The sequence below is a fragment of the Pinus tabuliformis genome, chromosome 2_1 (assembly GCF_031772625.1).
Source record: "Pinus tabuliformis cultivar Carrire ecotype Pingquan chromosome 2_1, CPIR1, whole genome shotgun sequence".
Classification (NCBI taxonomy): Eukaryota; Viridiplantae; Streptophyta; class Pinopsida; order Pinales; family Pinaceae; genus Pinus; species Pinus tabuliformis.
The window spans coordinates 111,939,383-111,959,224 of NC_142299.1; the positions used below are offsets into that span (position 1 = coordinate 111,939,383).

The 19,842-nt window shown below is 42.2% G+C and overlaps 1 protein-coding gene across 1 annotated transcript in view; it reads left to right on the forward strand.

Moving 5' to 3' along the window:
- LOC149199035 (uncharacterized) overlaps positions 1–19,608 on the forward strand; it is a 122,018-nt gene extending 102,410 nt beyond the window's left edge. Inside the window, exon 3 of the mRNA XM_089400436.1 lies at positions 19,550–19,608. Coding sequence (XP_089256562.1) covers positions 19,550–19,608 — 59 coding nt within the window. The remainder of the gene's footprint in view (positions 1–19,549) is intronic.
- Positions 19,609–19,842: the final 234 nt, after the last annotated feature.

Below are 19,842 nucleotides of genomic sequence, written 5' to 3' on the forward strand. Positions count from 1 at the left end.
CATTTGGCAAATGGACCTACGGTAACAACAGGGTGCAGTGGTACAGGAGGTGCACGCATTTTCCGGTGGTATATCTGGCATTCATGGCATGCACGAACGGCAAGAATGCAATCTTTAAAAATAGAAGGCCAGAAGTAACCAGCACGGAGAATTTTCTGGGCGGTAGCATATCCGGACATGTGGCTGCCACAAGCACCAGAGTGGCAGTCATTCAACACCCGCTCAGCTTCCTCGAGAGTTAGACATCGGCGGAGAACTGAATCAACGCCGAGGCGGTACAGGGTATCGCCCAAAATGCGATAGGGTTGAGATTGGTGACGAATTCGCCGTCGAGCATCTTTCGACACATTAGGACGGAAAGAAGACGTCTGCAAATATACTATAATGTCCCCGTACCACGGGTCAAGGGTACTGATGAGAAACAGTGTTTCATCCGGGATATGCTCCTCCGAACGAGATGGTGCAAAATGAGATGGCAAGGAACAGAGCAGTTCAACAAAGACCAGAGATTTCATAGACTTTGCCGCAGTAAACTCCAAGTCGAACTCTTGGAGGATCACAATCCACTTCGAGTATTTGCCCCCCAGCAGTTGACGCGACAGGATGTAGGTCATGGGGTTGCAATCAGAGATCACGGTCGTTGTGCGCAATAGGATATAATGCCGGAATCGTTGAACGGCGCAGACAGCAGCCAATCCCAACTTCTCGACATATGCATAGCGAGTTTTCATATCCAGAAGGTTGCGACTAAGATAGTAGATAATGTGCTCAGTGCCGGCATCATCATCCTGCACTAGAACCATGCCAATGGTGGTGTCAGCGGCAGCTAGATAGAGAGTGTAATCACAGTGATAGTTCAGAGGTCTTAAGAGTGGAGCTGAGACAAGAAGGTCTTTAAGGCGCTCGAAAGACTCCTGGGCGATAGCATCCCAACGAAAGGGTGTGTCTCGCTTTAATAACCGTGTGAAACCCTTAGCCACCTCGGCATAATTCGGAATGAATCGTCTAAGAAAATTAGCTTTGCCCTGCAATTGCTGCAAAGAGGCAGGGGGAGGAAGATTCAAGATGGCCTCGACCTTAAGGGGATCCAAACGGATGCCTTCTCGGGAGACGATGAACCCGAGCAGTCGGCCAGATTCTACGCAGAAGACACACTTATGCGGATTGAGTCGAATACGGTAGTGTCGAAAGTGGAGAAAGATTTCGCGTAGATGAGATGGATGGTCCTGACGTTTAGCTGAATGAGCCGGAAGGTCATCCAGATAAGGCTGCACGATGTGTCGAATATCATGAAAAGCATATGACATCGCACGCTGGAAAGTGGCACCGGCATTTTTGAGACCGAAAGGGAGCTTCTTATAGGCGAAGGTACCCCAAGGACAAATTAAAGTTGTCTTATGCTGGTCTGCAGGGGCTATGTTGATCTGGTTATAGCCAGAAAAGCCGTCCATGAACGAATAAATTTCACTTCCTGCGCAGTCATCAATAAGCTGGTCAATGAAAGGTGTGGGAAAGTTATCTTTTGGACAGGCACGATTGATATCGCGCTAATCAACATAGAGCCGGATAGTACCTTACTTTTTATTCACAGGGACTATATTGGACACCCACTCCATGAGGGGGATGGCATAAATGAAACCAGCTCTAAGAAGCTTTTCGACTTCGGCCTTGATGGCTGCAGCCTTTCGAGGGTGCACTGGGCGTAAGCGCTGACGAACAGGCTTAGCATCTGGATAAGTAGGTATTTCGTGCACCACGATACTAGGGTCAATGCCGGGCATTTCCTCGTAGGACCATGCAAAGACATCGCGGAATTCGCGAAATAAGGCAGTATAGAGATGAACTTCCTCAGGAGTGCACGTGACTCCAATGAAAATATTCTCGACAATCCCTGGTTTGACAGAGATGTCGATAGGCTGGGTTTGCGTGATGTTGCCCATATTGCCCTCTGAAGACACTTGATATAGCTGAACAGGTGTTTGGAGGGGCGGGGATGGGACACATGAAGCAAACCGCTCGAGACATGCGACCATTTCCGAAGGTGGAGGGAGAAACGAAGAGCGATGGTGGTGATCTGACCAAGGGAGCTCTTCGAGAGACATAGTCTCTATGATGGCCTCGTCGGAGGGAAAAGTTTCCTTCAGTGGATCCGAAGTGGCCTCATCACCCAACCACGGGAAATGATCATATGAATCGGGAACACTGCTTAGAAAAGCAGGTTCAAGAGGGGGATCCGATGCAGCGACAATCTCGATGTAGTTGAGCTCGGCAGGACTCAACGGCATCATATCACCCCAAGAGTCTTCCTGATTCAAGGGAGAAAGAACCCATGGATCAGAACGTACTGAAATCATGTTAACAGGGGCGAGATTGGGAGGTGGGAGGGGAAAGACTCCCATTAAGGCGGGATCTTTGAACAGTCTGGCACCCACACTCACTAATGACTTGGAGGTATGCTCCACGAATGGCACATTACCTTCAGAAGAAGAAGCAAAAAAGGACAGCTGGTCCACCGTGACGATCTTCCCCTGATGAGGGAAACGAACGACGCGGAACAAGGAGGAAGCCACGGCTTGCATGGCGTAAGTCCAGCTTCGTCCAAGGAGGAGGTTGTAAGTGAGGTTAGCATCAACAACTTCGACCTCCACCTCTACGGTCTTCCCTTCTAAAGAGATAGGCAATCGTTGGAGGATACCATATGGACGAGATTCTCTTCCATCGAAGGCTTCCAGGGTCGTAGGAGACTGACTCAAAGCAGGAGAACCAATAGCCTTCCAGCACGCAACAGACATGATGCAGGTTGAGGCACCCTCATCAATAACTGTACGATGGATCGTTTTGCCATTGATGATGACCTGTATAAGGAAAGCCACTTGGTGAGGCAGTCTCTGAGCGAAACCCTCGAGATCAAAAGAAATTAAATCCGAATCTGCCGGGTCGATGCCACCAATAGCTGATAGCAAGGACTTCCTCTGGGAGGGGCAGCTCTGGAGGACTTCTAACGCGGACATAGCAGACGGAGCCTGAGCTAAGTCCTCGACAATGCTATAGTGCTGGGCGGCACGAGCATTAGGGTTATAAGATGACTTCCTGAGTACACCTTTGGGAGGGGGTCGGGGGATCATCTCAGTGCTGGGCCGTTCGATGTGAAGGGGACCAAAACTGGACGGAGGAGCGTTGGAGGGAATCTCCGGCTCTTTCCTGACTTGAGATGGATAATCTTTCGCTCGAGTTGTCACATGGATGGGAATCGTCCTAGCCATGAACACTTGAGAACCGAACGAGGAAGAGGATTGAGACGGATCTGCCACCATTTGAGTCTGCTGGGAAGGGAAAGGCTCTTTAAGCACAGCAGGAGGCCCAGGAGCACCTTTCAAAAGTCAACTAACTTCAGACCACCTCGGGCAATCCTTGGTATAGTGATCCTCATCACAAATGAGACAAGGATACTTATGCTTTCGCTTAGCTCCTTCCTCGGAGGGAGTTTTAGGGGAATCTTGCTTGGGCTATCCAGATTTATCCTTAGCTTTCCCTTTCTTTTTCCCTTTTGAGGATTTATCCGCCGCGGTGGACTGGACGGCGTTTACCTCGGAGGTACTCCCAGAAATTACTTGGCCCTGAGAAGCATTTTCGTTAGAAGCGTTCTATTTCTGCTTTCCAGGGTTCGCAGCCGATTTCTTTGATGACGAATTCATAGAACCAATGACTCCATCAACAGAGGGTTTCGGCGGAGCCTTGGACTGTCCAGGCCTCGGGGCATCTGGCAGATACTCATATAAAGTACCCGACTGAGAATACACTAAGTCGAGGTACTGAGCTCGCGCGATTGCTTGCTCTTCAGTTACACACGCTCCCATTGCGATGTCTTTTGCAATCTTAGGAACAAAGGAAGTCGTGAACCAATCGGTCAGGAGTTGATCAGGAATCCAGTATTTGATCAAGCGACGACGCCTTCTCCATTCATGTATGTGATCAGAGATGTGCGTAGCCGTATCCTGTTTGAGAGACATTAGGAGATGTGTCCCAGTCTCATACCGAATGGGTAGCTGAAAATGAGTCAAGAAGGCCATAGCCAACGAGTTGAAATCTTGAAACATGCCGCGATTCAGTTCGATGTACCACTTAGCGGCTGAACCAGTGAGAGTTCTCTGAAAGAGGCGGAGCCGGATAGAGTCATCAAGCCATGAGTTCGATGAACACCAAAGGTGATAGGTCATTACATGGGCCTGAGGATCTTCACCAGCTTTGCCATCAAACTTTGGACAATCACCTGGTATTTTGGTTGGAACTGGTGGCCAATACGGGTTATGCAAAATAGGATCATTTGTTAACTTGGACACATCAGGAAGTTCCAACGTCGCTAAGAACGGTAACTGAGGGTTAAAGGACATTTGTGGCTATGGATTCGAGGCAGTATTAGGGTTCCAACCAGGTGGTGGTTGCCCCCATGGACCTTGTCCAGACAGACCTGGCCCAAAAGGACTTGGTGCATAGGGACCTTTCCCATAAGAGTTCTGTCCATACGGATTCTGGCCATATGCGGACAGTTGCCCCTGTGGCTGCCCCCCAGCTCCCCATGTATTAGCAACTTGCCCTACAGGTGTAGCATACTGATAATTTTGGTAAGAAGTGACCTGCGGTTGTTGATAATTTTGATAAGGAGAAAACTGAGTTTGCCCCTGGGGTTGCTGGTAGCCATATGTTTGCTGGGCCCCATACTGAGCCTGATAAGGAGGCTGCATCTGGTAAGAAGGTTGAGGCTGAGGCCCACCTTGCATTTGATAACTCATTTGAGTTTGAGGCCCAGCATAATGTCCTTGAGCCGGTTGGGCTTGGATCATCTGGCCCGAAGGTTGACTTGGTTGGGCTTGGGATGGACCTGCCTGCCCAGAAGGACGGACTTGCTGGGTGCCAGGTTGTCCGTGAACCACCAAGGGTTGTCCTTGCGGAACAGATGACTGAGCCGGCTGGATGGCTGGTTGACCCTGAGGTTGGCCAGCTTGTCCAGATGGATGACTAGGGCGGACAGCGGGTTGGCCTTGCTGTATAGAAGGTTGGCCCGTCTGCCCCCCAGGGTGCACAGGCTGAGCAGAGGGTTGGCCTTGCTGTATAGCAGGCTGCCCCCCTGGGTGCACGGGCTGAGCAGTGGGTTGGCCTTGCTGTATAGCAGGCTGCCCCCCTTGCCCAGAAGGATGCATGGATTGAGCAGTGGGTTGACCCTGCTGAACGTAGGGTTGCCCTCCTTGCCCAGAAAGATGACCAGACTGGGCAGTAGGTTGGCCCTGCTGTAAGTAGGGTTGCCCCCCCTGCCCAAGAGGATACCCCTGCTGGACTGCTGGTTGACCTTGTGGAGTGTAAACTTGCCCAGTTTGTCCAGATGGGTACCCTTGTTGGAAACCAGGTTGCCCTGGGTAACCAGAAGGTTGACTCTGATAGGAAAATGATGGACCACCAACGGCCGAGGGTTGTCCCGGGTAGGGTTGTCCCTGTGGGCCCCCAGATTGTCCTGGGTAAGGCGGGCCATAAAGTGGTTGCCCTTGAGGGGTTTGCACATAAGGCGGCTGGCCTTGATTTGGCGGTCCTTGAGGCTGCCCAGGGAAGACCTGGCGTCCACTAATGATACGAGTAACGGGGTCATAAGTAACGTCGAAAGGTGTACAGACTTCGACGTAAGGTTGACGAGGCAGGGCTTGAACGAGCTCGAGATACTCACCGTTAGCATCATAATAAAAGAGTGGACCTTGGTAATCGGGGTCCGTAATGGGCTGCCCATGGGCATCATACGGCCCTGCTCCTGGAACACCACCAGAAGAGGGTTGAGCACTTTGTGCAGGATCGACGACTCCGGATGAAACCTGTGGCTGGCCCTGACTGTGAGAAGGACCAGCACTGACGTTTACAGACGAAGACGCTGACACGGCACTAACGACCGGAGTCGAGTGCGCTATACAAACGGTTGGATTGGTAGGAACTGAGGTAACGGGCGTATTACGAACTGAGGAAATAGGCGTATTAAGAGGTCGCGAAATGAAGGGCCCCGTGGTGGCAATAAGACTAGGATCCCATATAGTCGTAGAAGTAGTTCTAGCAGCTATCCTATCCCTCACTGACTGATATCGTGGAGGGAGTGGAGAAGTAGCTGGGATCGGAGTTTCAATGTCCGACACCACGGGTGTCTCACCTGTGCTGGGAGATGTCTCATCCATGTGGGAAGTGGACATCGGAGACGACATACCGCGAGGAGTACGAGGGGTATGGTCGCTGTCAGGCTCCCAGATAGGATTCCAATCTTCTATGTAATCTTCGTCGCCCGGGGCACGTACGTTGATAGGCTGGATACTCGGGACAACAGGAAGAGTACCGCTTACAACTGGTGTCTCAGGAGCAACAGAAGATGGAGAACCTTGATCACTCGGACCGGGAGTTGACGGGTCAGCCAGGATGACAAGACCCTTTAGAAAACCTAAGGAAAACTAACGATAAAGACCCTACTCAAGCTAACGCACACAAGATCTAACCAGGAAATGTTATCGTGGCCGAATAAATTTTAAGACACAGGAACCAAACTTGACCTTTTCATGTTTCAAGAGTCGAGAAAAGGACGAAAAGATGACTCCAGTCTCCTTCGAATGTTTAATGAGCACGAAGTGACAAGACGCTCACAGGCACCTTTTCTTTTAGGGAGTCCGAAAAGGATCAAAAGTGACTGCTCTGGAGACTCTAGGTAAAGGGTTTACCAAGCGACCCGTAAAACTGCTTATACACCTCAGCAATCGTATGAGAGCCAAGGACTTTCCGTACTACAGTCAATCTTCCCGAATGCTGAGTTCGGTGCGTTACAGTTCACAAGGCGGCAGACTCGGCTTCCTATGGATCAAGGATAAAAGCCTAGTGGGGTCTCCCCATATACGCGACGGTACGTGGGAGCACAGTCCGTGTTAGACCACTATCGAGTCACAGAAGGAGGAATCACCCAACCGTAATGTGAAACAACAGTGACTATGTTTAAAGACGCCGGAACACGTCTCTAACCTAGACCTCTAGATGTTTGCGTTAAGTTCCAATGCGTTTTTAGGTTTATTCAGTTCATTTTATGGTTGATCTTGAAATTAAGTTTCGATTTCAGGCCCTATCGTGTGATCTCTCACAATTACCTAGATGCAAGCTATATGCCAAAGGATACCATTTCGTTCGATGAATTCTAACTATGAGAAGGTTAAGAGCTTTCAATCAAACAAAACGAGCTCAAACAATCAAACAATCTAATGCAGCTAATGACAAAGAAATGAGACTTTTCCTTTGAGAATGCAAATTAACAAAAAGCTCTTCCTTTGATTAACTATTGAATGCAAAAGATTTTAGTTCGATTTTCTTTTCAATGACATAATGCACTTACAATGAATTTTGAGAGACGATAACACTGAGTAAAGAACACAAAAAATCACTCAATGGAACACACAACAAGCGTGAAAAGAGCTGGTTGAACCCAAGCAATTGTAATCTATGTCTGGGTGGTGAGGAGTGACCGAAACAACCGAAAGACTGGTTCGAGGACAACCACCTAAACAACCGAGCAAAGAAAGCAAAAAGGAAGGTTTCGCGTACTAGCAAAGGCAAGCAGCAACGAACTTTTGCGAACAAGTGAACAAAACAAGGTCGGTCCAGTGGAAACTGGGCGATGGCACTAGGTCACGGGTCACAAAAACGAAATTCGTTCGACAAGGCTTTGCAAGCAAGTGTGCAACAGTTCAAACAATGAATATCAAGCCACAAACCAAGTAGAAAGAGCTGGAGAAAGACAAACCAACAGGCTCAGGAGGTAAAACTGAGACAATTTGAATTTTACAGGATCAGCGCGGGTAGCGCTCAGCAACTGTGCGCTGAAACTAGGTCACGCGTAGCAACTTGGCGCTGTCAGCGCGGAAGGACACGGATAAAGCGCGCTGGTTCAATTTCAGAACCGTCGCGACTGTTATACGTACAAGCGTGATGACAACAGGTTTAAAGAAACAAGTATGCGCTGTCAGCGCAACTGTTTTGATATAAACCGCGCTGAGGGTAAAAAAGAGGCAAAAACAAGCCAAAGACTCCCAAACCAAGGCCATAACTCTTTAAACAATTTATACACCTCCCAGACTGAACCAGGAAGTCTAAAAAGCAGAGAACCAAACTCCAATCTCGAAAAGAGAGAACAGTCCAATTCAAACACAAAAGTGGACTCAAGAGACAAAAGGCTGAACTCCCCAGCAGAGTCGCCAAATTGTTGGAGAGGCAAATCCCCTCTACGGATAGAGGCGATCCCTACTAGCCCAGAGTGGGTCTAGCAAAAATCAGTCAATGCTACTATGAAAGCTCCTAATTGCAATTAAAAGGTAGGCAAAGAACACCTACTTGGATTCCAACGCTGTTGTTTGACGAAGAGATGCCACCTTCGCTCCTTTGTTCTAGCTGGTCACGATCCTTCGCGATCTCCGCGAATAGATACCTGAACACACGAAGAGAAGAAAAACATAAGCATGAAATCTAATAAAAGCAACTATACATCAGTTAGAAAGGATGTAATTCACATTAATCATCGCATAGACAAACGAGAATGGATCAATAATAGTAGTCATCTATTATTAATCAAAACAGAGAAGAGTACAACCAAGTGTTCTGACGTCGATATCCTTCTCAGGAGGGCCCAGTCAGCAAGTCTCTTAAGCATTCACCTTTGGAAATGATTCTCCCAAGACAAGAAACTCTCTCTCTCACACAAGCAACTCAACACAACCTTCCCTAAGCTATCAATCACTTCCACACTTATCACACCCACTACCTATAGTAGCAGCAATCTAAGCACTATAAGCTCCACACAATCCAAGCTACTCCAAACTATCCAACTCGCTGCTCATGGTAATGGTAGAGGTTTATATAGGAGAAGGAGTCTCCTTGAATGGTGGAAGGATGAGCTTAGCTCCAAGGGAAGTAGTTTCAAAGGGTCGAACAGACATGCCATAGAAGGGAGGCGACATTCACAAGACTAACAACCAAGCCTGTAGTTATCTGGAAGGCTGGTTGTTGGAACAAATTCACCCAAACTGGATCAGCGCGGGTGCATAACTGGTCTGGCGCGCTGACGTCGCAAGGCAATAATGGTCAAGCTGTGGTCAGCGTGGGTTGATACAAACATAGGCTGCGCTGGTCATGAAATTCGATCAGCGCAGAAAAGCCGTGTGCTTCCGCGCTGGCAGCGCACGTGGTTTGTTATGAAGCGCCAGTCAGCGCGGGTATTTTAGAAACAGATGCGCTGATGAGGAAAACTTTGGAAAAAGTGGGTTTTTGGCCAGTTCAGAAGGCATGAACTTGATTATTGTGAATTCTTGACACAGTAGGGTGACTGACAGGGAGACAGTGACAAATTACTGTGTAACAATATGAATGCACATTTCTATGCACATGTGTAAAAAAAAATTATTTTTACAAACATACCTAAAAAACACAAAACCTTTGAGAATCAAAATGACTGGGATGAGAAAAGTTCTATTATTCCAGTTGTGTGATAAGTTATAGAATTATATGAGCGAAAATAAATCAAATTTATGTGCATGTCCTTCCCATGGGTTTTTTTTCCCAAATCCCTCAGGCCTCAAGGGCTCCCTCATGTGGTAGGATATTTAAAAAACAAATTCGTTAGGTCTGAGATAAAAAAAAATGATGTAGGTTTATCTCAATTGAAGGCGAAAAATATTTATTAAGCACCAAATTCAAATTACATAACCCTACGAGTGATCGATGGGAAAAGTAAGATCAATAGGTAACTTATTCTATAACATCAAGTTAACAATTTTGGGCCATAATTATATTCAAACTATAACCACATTTGTTGGCAAATTTGTTAATACGATGATGGTTAAATTAATAGCCATGGTCATTGTAACTGGGCCTTTAATCATACGCCATACATTATAAGGTCGAATCTTTATAACCTCCAGAGCTTCATGTCGTAACTGTTGGAAAGGCTGAGGAGGAAAAACACAAATTTAACACACAAAACACACGAGTTTCGTCTCTTTTATTGATCACACAAAAACTTGATGATTACAATGAACCTGGTGAGGGATATTTATATGTTTCCAACTAGCAACTCACCTATAATAACTTGACATGCAACAACAAACTAAATTCGACTATGACTTAACTCGACTTGACTCAATGCTCAGTTAATTGACTCTCTAATTTTAGCCAACTCCTCATGCGGGAGTAATTAGCTTTTTTTAACCCTCCCCCTTAATTATGACTGCTAAACTAAGACATGACACATGACAACTCAAACATGTCTGTTGGTCTATGTCTCAGCTCCGCTTACAACACCCAAGTTTCTTTTGTGAAACTCAAACACATCTTTTGCTAATGAATTAGTAAATATATCATCCAAGTGATCGCTAGATTTAAAAGGCTTCAAGTGAACTTCTCCATCGCTCACAAGTTCTCTAATAAAATGGCATCTAGTATCAATGTGCTTGCTCTTTTGATGAAAAACACTATTCTTGGATAATGCAATCACCGAGGTGTTTTCACAATATATTTTTGTTGATCCTTGTTGTTTCTACTCGAATCCATCAAATACTCCTCTTAACCATACTACCTGACATGTTACTGATGTTGTTACTACATATTCAACTTCTGCTGACAAAAGTGTCACAATAGGTTGCTTCTTATATGCCCATGAAAACACACCTGAACCAAGATGGAACACATAACTAGAAGTTCTCTTCCTATCATCCAAATTGCCTGCAAAATCATTGTCTATGTACCCAATCAAATCCTTCTTCTATGTGCTTGCATACATTATGCCACAATCTCTAGTTCTTTTTATGTATCATAAAATGATTTTTCCATCACTACAATGTTTGTCTTTTGGAGTCTCCATAAATATGGAAATCAAACTCACTCCTTGCATAATATTTGAGCTTAAAGCTATGAGATACATGAGGCTGCCAACCAATCTTTTGAAGAGAGTTGGATTGAAATCTAATCCTTCATCATCCTTACTTAACTTTGTACCTATTGCAACTGGTGTAGGGACATATTTGCAATTTTCCATGCTGAATCTGTTCAACAAATCTCTAACATATTTATTTTGACAAATAAAAATTCCTTTTTAATATTGCTCAACTTCTATGCCAAGAAAATATTTCATGAGACCAAGATCTATCATCTCAAATTATTTCATCATGGCTGCTTTAAATGCATCCTATTCAACGTCACCTGTATAAATCATGTCATTACCATATAAGCAAACAATCAAAAATTTTCCACACTCATTTACCTTTGTGTACAAGGTAGGCTCAATGTTTATTTTGCAAAATCCATTCTTGATCATGTAGCTATCAATTATAATATACCAAGCTCTAAGTGCTATCTTGAGTCCATGGAGCACTTTCTTCAACCTATAAACTTTATCTTCTTTACCTTCAACTTCATATCCTAGAGGTTGCTACACATAAATTTCTTCTTCTAGAATTCCATTCAAGAAGGTTGATTTCACATCCATCTGATATATTTTCCAGTTGTTATGAGTTGTTATGGCTAGAACTTCTCTTACACTATCCAATCTGGCTACCGAGCAAACGTTTCTCCAAAATTTATTCATGGTTACTGCGAGAATCCTTTTGCTACAAGTATTGCTTTAAATCTATCAATTTTACATTTCTCATTCAACTTTGTCTTGTACGCCCATTTCACACCAAAGAGATTTTTTGTCCTTTGGAAAATCAACCAAATCCCATGTATTATTCTTTTCAATAGCTTCAATTTCTTCATCCATGGATTACACCCAAATTTCATCTCTAATTGCTTCTTGAAATGAAGAAGGTTGGAATGACAACAAATCAAAATTTGAACTAACATCCAAATCATCATAAATATCTTTCATACTTCTCATCTTTCTCTTACTATTGCTTAATTCATCACCTGATTGATTGCTGGGAGAATCTCAATATGTTGATCTGCTTGAAGATCCATGTTGCTCATAAAATCTTGGAGTCCTTGTTGGTGTGTCTTTGTTTGGTGTCTTCACATGCAATTCTTGTTGCTCTTTTTCTGTTGCATCATCTTATTCCATTAGTGGCACTTGTGCATCAACTGTTTTTTCTGCAGACCCATTCCATGACTCTTGTTCCTTGAACACAACATCTCTGCTAATTATGGTCTTCTTGGTGACAGGGTTATACAATTTGTAAGCTTTTGATTGCTCGTCCTCTGCCTCTCGATTTACTTCTGCCTTGACCTCTGTCTCTTGAAATAGAAGCGTAGCTTTTGAAAGTGGTTTCTAAAGTGGATTCCTTATTTCAAATTCTTTGCCTCTTGTGATAGGATTGATCCCATCAACTCATCAACTGTTAGTGAAGTCAAAACCTTGGCTTCTTTTATGGCAGCTACCACAACATCAAATTCGATAGACAAAGATCTAAGGACCTTCTCAACCATTATTTGATCTTTGTGTTATGAAACCAGCTCAAGAAAAGATAGAAAAGATAGATCAACGCCTTAGAATTCAGCCTCTTCGAGGGGGCAACCTCCTTTACATTACATAAATGAACAATTCTTGGATGATTCAAATGACAAAACCTCCTTTCTATATATAGGAGTCTAAGGAGTCACAATATAATCCAGCCGACCTAACAATAATAATATAAAGCCACAAAAATAACAATAGAGGGATTCTATGGGGCACAATAATAACAATATGGGGGTAATAGGGGCACAACAATATTAATAAGGGGTATAACTACAATAGTAATGGGGTAATCACTAGTATTATAGGGACCCAACATGCCCCTCTCCTTCAAAAAAGTGTTGTCCTCAACGCTTGAGTAGTTCTGGATACTTCTGCATAAAATTCTCATCCTCCCATGTGGAATCTTCAGCGGATAAGTTCTTCCACTTGATAAGATACTCTGAAATTGATCGATTTCGTAGCTGTCGAGTTCTTGTTTCTGTGACTGCTTCCGGTTCCAATATAATTTTTCCTTCCTCGTCAAGTTCTGGCAATATTGTTTGAACTGGGAGCTTGTCGCCTATAACCTTCTTTAAACATGAAACATGGAAAACTGGGTGCAATCGAGAAGCTGCAGGAAGCTCCAATTTGTATGCCATAGTACCAATCTTTTGCAACACCTTGTACGGACCATAATACTTTGGTGATAATTTATTATCCTTCTTAGCTTGCTTGAGGGACATTTGCTTATATGGTTGTAGCCGTAGGAATACCCAATCACCTACATCAAAACTTCTTTCACTGCGATGTTGATCTGCCTGTTGTTTCATTCTATTTTGTGCCAACACGAGGTTATCCTTTAAGAGTTGGAGGACTTGTTGTTGATGTTCGATGTGATGTTCCACTGCCTGAACCTTAGAATTTTCTCTTAAATATGATGTGATGGATGGTGGTTGATACCCATAAAGTGCCATAAATGGGGTCATTTTTGTTGTTGTATGGAAGGAAGTGTTATACCACCATTCAGCCAGAGGCAACCATTTGACCCATTGTGTCTGTTTATCAGATACAAAGCAACGAAGATATCCTTCCAAACATTTGTTTACTATCTCAGTTTGCCCATCAGATTGAGGATGATAAGATGAGCTATGAGCTAACTGAGTACCAAGACAAGAAAATAATTCTGTCCAAAAATTTCCAGTGAAAATGGGATCTCTGTCACTTACAATAATCTTTGGGTTTCCATGTAGCTTTTGAATTGTTTCCATAAATGCAGTAGAAACTGTACTGGCTTTAAATGGATGTGATAATGCACAAAAGTGTGCATACTTGGTAAGTCTGTCAACTACCACCATGATGACACTCTTTCCCTCAGACTTGGGTAAACCTGTGATAAAATCCATTGAAACCTCCTCCCAACGTTGGCTTGGAATGGATAAAGGTTGTAATAGACCCGGTGTCTTAATTGTTTCAACTTTATTTTGTTGGCAAACCAAACATTCCGCCACAAACTTTTGAATATCTGATTTAAGGCCATCCCAAAAAAATTCCTTCTTAACCCTGTGGTAAGTTTTTAAAAATCCTGAGTGCCCTCCTAAGGGAGAAGTGTGCAATTCCATAAGAATCTTTTGTTTTAGCTGGGAATTCTTACAGAGGTATAAGCGATCTTTGTACCATAACGAATCATTTTTCCAGCTAAATGTATCAGAAGTACTGGAATCTTGTTGTAGCTTTCGAATAAGTGCCCACACTTCTTCGTCATTCTTCCATTCCTCCCTTGCTTCGTTTATCCAATCTGGTTGGATAATAGAAATGGCACACAACAATGCTTCCACATCCTCATCCTTTCTTGAGAGTGCATCTGCCACCACATTTTGCTTCCCTTTTTTGTAGATGATTTCAAAGTCATAACCCAACATCTTTGTGACCCACTTTTGTTGCTCTTCAGAGGATAATCTTTGTTCTAAAAAGTATTTAAGGCTATCATGATCCGTTTTTACCTTGAAGTGTCTTCCCATTAGGTAGGGTCGCCATTTCTTAAGTGCATGGAGTATTGCCAACATTTCCTTCTCATAAATAGCTTTGCTTAAAAACTTTCCCTTGATTGGACGACTTTCAAAAGCAATGGGTCTTTCATCTTGCATTAGAACAACACCAATTCCATTTCCTGAAGCATCACATTCCACAATAAAGGTTTTTGTGAAGTCCGGTGTAGCTAAGACCGGTGCTTGGCACATTGCCTCTTTAAGATGTTCAAAGGCCTTTGTTGCTTCCGGAGTCCATGAAAATGAATCTTTCTTCAATAATGTTGTTAGAGGTGCTGCTATTCTCCCATAATTCTTAACAAACTTGCGATAATACCCTGTCAACCCAAGAAATCCTCGCAGATGCTTTATGGATGTGGGGATTTTCCATTCCTTAATGGCTTTAATTTTGCTAGGGTCTACCTTAACTCCTTCATGAGATACAATATGACCCAAATATTCCACCTCCTGGACTCCAAAGAAACATTTGGATCTTTTTGCATATAATTGTTTCTCCTCCAATAGTTGTAGCACCCTGTCAACATGTTCAACATGATCCTTCCAAGACTTGCTGTAGATTAGTATATCATCAAAAAATACTAACACAAATTTTCTAAGGAATGGTTTGAAAATTGAATTCATCAAACCTTGAAATGTTGAAGGTGCATTGGTAAGGCCAAAAGGCATGACCAAAAATTCATAATGACCCTCATGAGTTCTAAATGTTGTTTTCGGAATGTCTTCAATCTTCATTCTGATTTGATGATATCCTGAACGAAGATCCAACTTGGTGAAGTAAATTGATCCATGCAATTCATCCAGTAATTCATCAATGACAGGAATGGGGAACTTATCTTTAATAGTGAGCTTGTTGAGCTCCCTATAATCCGGACACATGCGCCATGATCCATCCTTCTTGTGCACCAATACTACTGGAGCAGAGAAAGAACTTTGACTCGGTTGAATTATACCAGCCTCTAGCATTTCTGCAACCATACGTTCAATTTCACTTTTTTGGACATAGGGATATCTGTACGGCCTGATGTTTGGAGGAACACTTCCTGGAATCAGATGAATAGCATGATCATGATCACGCATAGGTGGGAGACCTTTGGGAGTCTCAAATACCTTGGAATGATTGTCCAGGACTTTTTGGAGATCTGGAGAAATAGATGATTCCAATGTGGAAACATCTAGCGAACATAATTGTGCAATTACACCTCTTTGCTCCTTTTTTAGAAGCTTTGTCATACCATTAGAGCTGATTATCTTTCCTGGTTTCCCTGCAATACCCCTTAATTCAACTTCCTTTCCTTCCGTAGAAAATTTGATGAAAAGTTCTTGAAAATTAAAAGCTATTGTACCCAAGGATTGTAGCCATTGGACTCCTAGTACAACATCAGCACCTCCCATTGGAATGGAAAGCATTGGGCTAGTCAATACATATTCTCCCATGGATAGCTTGATATTATGGCACTTTCCAGAGCAATTTATTGTTCCTCCATTTGCAATCATCACTTGACACTCTGGTGCTGGATATAGGAAGCAATTCAATTCTTTTGCTACCTTACAATGAATAAAATTGTGGGTGCTTCCTGAATCAATCAACACTATTACCTTTTTCTTCTTGATTTGTCCTTCTATCTTGATGGTTTGAGGAGTGGTAATTCCCGCCAATGCATTACAAGATATGGTCGGATTTATTTGTTCTTCATCTAGGCTTTGTTCCTGGAGTATATCCTCTTCTTTTGACCTTTCTTGCTCCTTTTCTTCTTCCTCTTCACAATCTATGTAGAATAATTTCTTCTCAGCACACTTATGACCTTTAGTGTATTTGCTATCACAACTGTAACAAAGCCCTTTTGCTCTTTTTTCTTCCAATTGTTGTGGTGTCAACCTTATAGGTTGTGGAAGACTAGGGCAACAACACTTCCGTCTTTATAGTTGTGAGTGGTATGCTTCCTGGTTGCCATAATTTTGCTTTCCATTTTTCTTGCTAACCTGAATGCCTTCTCTAATGAATCAGGTTCCCAAAGGCGAACATCATGTTGGATATTATCCTTTAAAGACCCTATGAACACATCAATCCTATGCTCCTCTGGAATATCTTTTACCCTTATGTTCAATTTTTGGAACTCCTCAATGTGCTCCATTATTGAACCCTTTTGTTTGAGACTTATCAATTGGCTAAAAAAAGTGTTGCTTTTTGTATCCTCATAATGTGCTATCAATTCTTCCGTAAAAATTGCCCAAGTGATAAATTGTTTACGAGAGCAAAGCCATTGATACCATACAAACTGATTTGGTTCCAAATATAAAGTTGCCATACGTACCTTTTGTGTGTTTTGCACATTATTGAGATCGAAGAATTGCTCCATCTGTAATATCCATGTGGCGGGATCCTTGCCATCAAACTTCCTCATATCGATTTTTGGAATATGGTGAGTCTTCGATCCAACATTAGAGTCTATGGAATCATGATTAACATTTCTTTTGTTCTCATCATGAGTTTCCTTTACTACCCTTTCACCCTTAGTGACCATTTCTTGTAGCAACTTATTCATATTTATCTTCAATTCGTCCATGTCTGTCTTCAAATCTATCTTCAAATCATCCATCTTAGCTTCCACGTCAATCATCTTAGCTTCTACACCTTTCTTTAAACATCCATCTTAGATTCTGTTCCTTTTTGTGCAAGGGACAGTTGTTGCACTTGGTCTTGTAATTTTGATATATCATGTTGCATTTCTTCCTCTTCTTCATGAGTCATGCTAGAGCTTTCAGGTTCCTTACTAGGTGTTTGCATTTTCTTTCCTCGGGGCATCAGTTACCGATAATAATGCTTTACTATGCCCTTTGAATTCCTTCAAAATAAATTTTCAAACCAAGCTTAAGCAAAAATTTAAGAAAATCTACACACCTTTTTTCACTTTGTAGGAGCTCGATATTGCCTCTGATGTATCTCTGTACTTTCCAATCATCTAGTTCTAAATTTGTGACCTGTAGTAGCCCTCTGTGTCCTCTTTCCAATGCCACAAGTCTGACCCAAATTGGATTCTCCAAGGAAGAGTTATGTGAAATCTCCCACAGTGACTTGCTTATAGACTAGTTCAGTAGAGCGAACTTGTACGACGTGCCACGAGTCACTGTTTCGACCTTTGGATCTAAAACATGCACAAAAGAAACTACAGTCCGTCCTCTTTCTGTACCTTCTTACGAAATTTCAATCCGATCCCCAGAGAGAAAGTTATGACGATTTTCCCCAGGTCACCTGTTTTGAATGTAATTCAGGAGTCTGCAAAAAGACCAACTTCCTCAGATCATATCTCCGCAAATATCGCGCGAAAAGCTCTGAAATTCGGACCCAAGGTTCAGCGCGATTTCTTCTCAAATGGGTTTTTTTTGCGACTTCTGAAACGTCACAGAAAAAAAGTTATAGCGAAAATGCCACGATGACCTGTTTGGAGCAGCGAAACCCTAGAATCCAAAGCTCTGATACCAAATGTTATGAAACCAGCTCAAGAAAAGATAGAAAAGATAGATCAACGCCTTAGAATTCAGCCTCTTCGAGGGGGAAACCTCCTTTACATTACATAAATGAACAATTCTTGGATGATTCAAATGAAAAAACCTCCTTTCTATATATAGGAGTCTAAGGAGTCACAATATAATCCAGCCGACCTAACAATAATAATATAAAGCCACAAAAATAACAATAGAGGGATTCTATGGGGCACAGTAATAACAATATGGGGGAAATAGGGGCACAACAATATTAATAAGGGGTATAACTACAATAGTAATGGGGTAATCACTAGTATTATAGGGACCCAAAACTTTGATTTCTTCACAATAAATTTTTAACTAATTTATGACAGTCATGACCAGATTGATGAAAGAATCGATGTCCTTTGTCTCCTTCATCAACAAACTTTCAAAATCTCTCCTAGTATTCTTCAACTTAACAATATTGACTTTTGCCATACCTTTATAGCTTGTTGCCAAGGTATCCCATGCTTCCTTTGTTGAAGACGTGATCATAATCTTCAGGAACACTTCTTGGTCCACTCATTGCTGGATAAGTTGCAACACTTGTGCATTCTTCTTCTTGTCTTTCTTCCATAGATCCCTCTCTGCATTAGTGAGAGCTCATTCTTCTGCTTCATCCTTAGGTTCTAAAAACTTAGACTAGACATAATCTCAAACATCACGAGCTTGCAACATGGTCAACATCATAATGACCTACACATCATAATCCTTCCCTATAAATAGTAGAAACTAGAGCTAGAAAATTGAAAAAACCATCTTTTTTTTTTAAGATTTCTTTTCAAAAGACCTGAATTTATCCTTTTATAAACTTTACAAAAAACTTCTCAAAAAAATGTTAAAGATAAACTCTTTATAAGAAAACCCTTATTATTATTTTTATATAAAAAACGTGTATGTAAAAAAACTTTGTTATAATAAACCCTTTTTAATAAAAATAAATAAAAAATAAAATTATTATAACATATCTCTTTTCCAAAAACCCTTGTTAAACAAGATTCGTAAACTTTATGACCCACTTTTAATAAAAAGAGTCATATGATTAATACGAATTCAATCCAACTACAAAGATACTCATTTGACTTTTTGGCCGTACGCCACGTGAGTTTAGAAAATCGTTTCGGCCTTTAACTTTGAGATGGTGGAACGAACACAATGCACGTGCTTGACCATCAACGGTCCTTCTACAGGGTTGTGCAGCGTTGCATCGCTGATCAACGTTGCTTGTGACAACGAAGGTTATGACAGAATCAACTCTACTTTCAACAACGAAAGTTATGACACAATCAACGCTACTTTCAACAACTAAAGTTATGACAGAAACGGGTTGTGCAGCGTTGCATCGCTAATCAACGCTACTTACGACAACGAAGGTTATGACAGAGACGACATGCGGTGGTCGATTTTTTTTAATTAAGCAACAAATTTGCTACATATTTTAAGCATTTGACAAATTTGTAAGTTGAAAATTTGCTGATTATTTTTAATTGTTTTTCAGTGAGTGGCTCTATTTCGAGAGAGACAGAGGGAAAACATACACAAAATTTTGAAATGTGATGATTATAATGAATCGAGTGAGAGATATTTATATATTTCTAACTAAGTTATTTTTTAATTTTAACCAAACAATAATTAGCTTATTTTAACAGTAATGCACAAAGAAAATGTCCTTGGGACTAGATAAAAATTCATATTTGAAAAATGTTGGCCAAAAATTTTTATGAGTTTGTAAAACAAAGAGAAATCATTGCCAATCATGATATTGACCACATTCATACACTCGCATGCAAA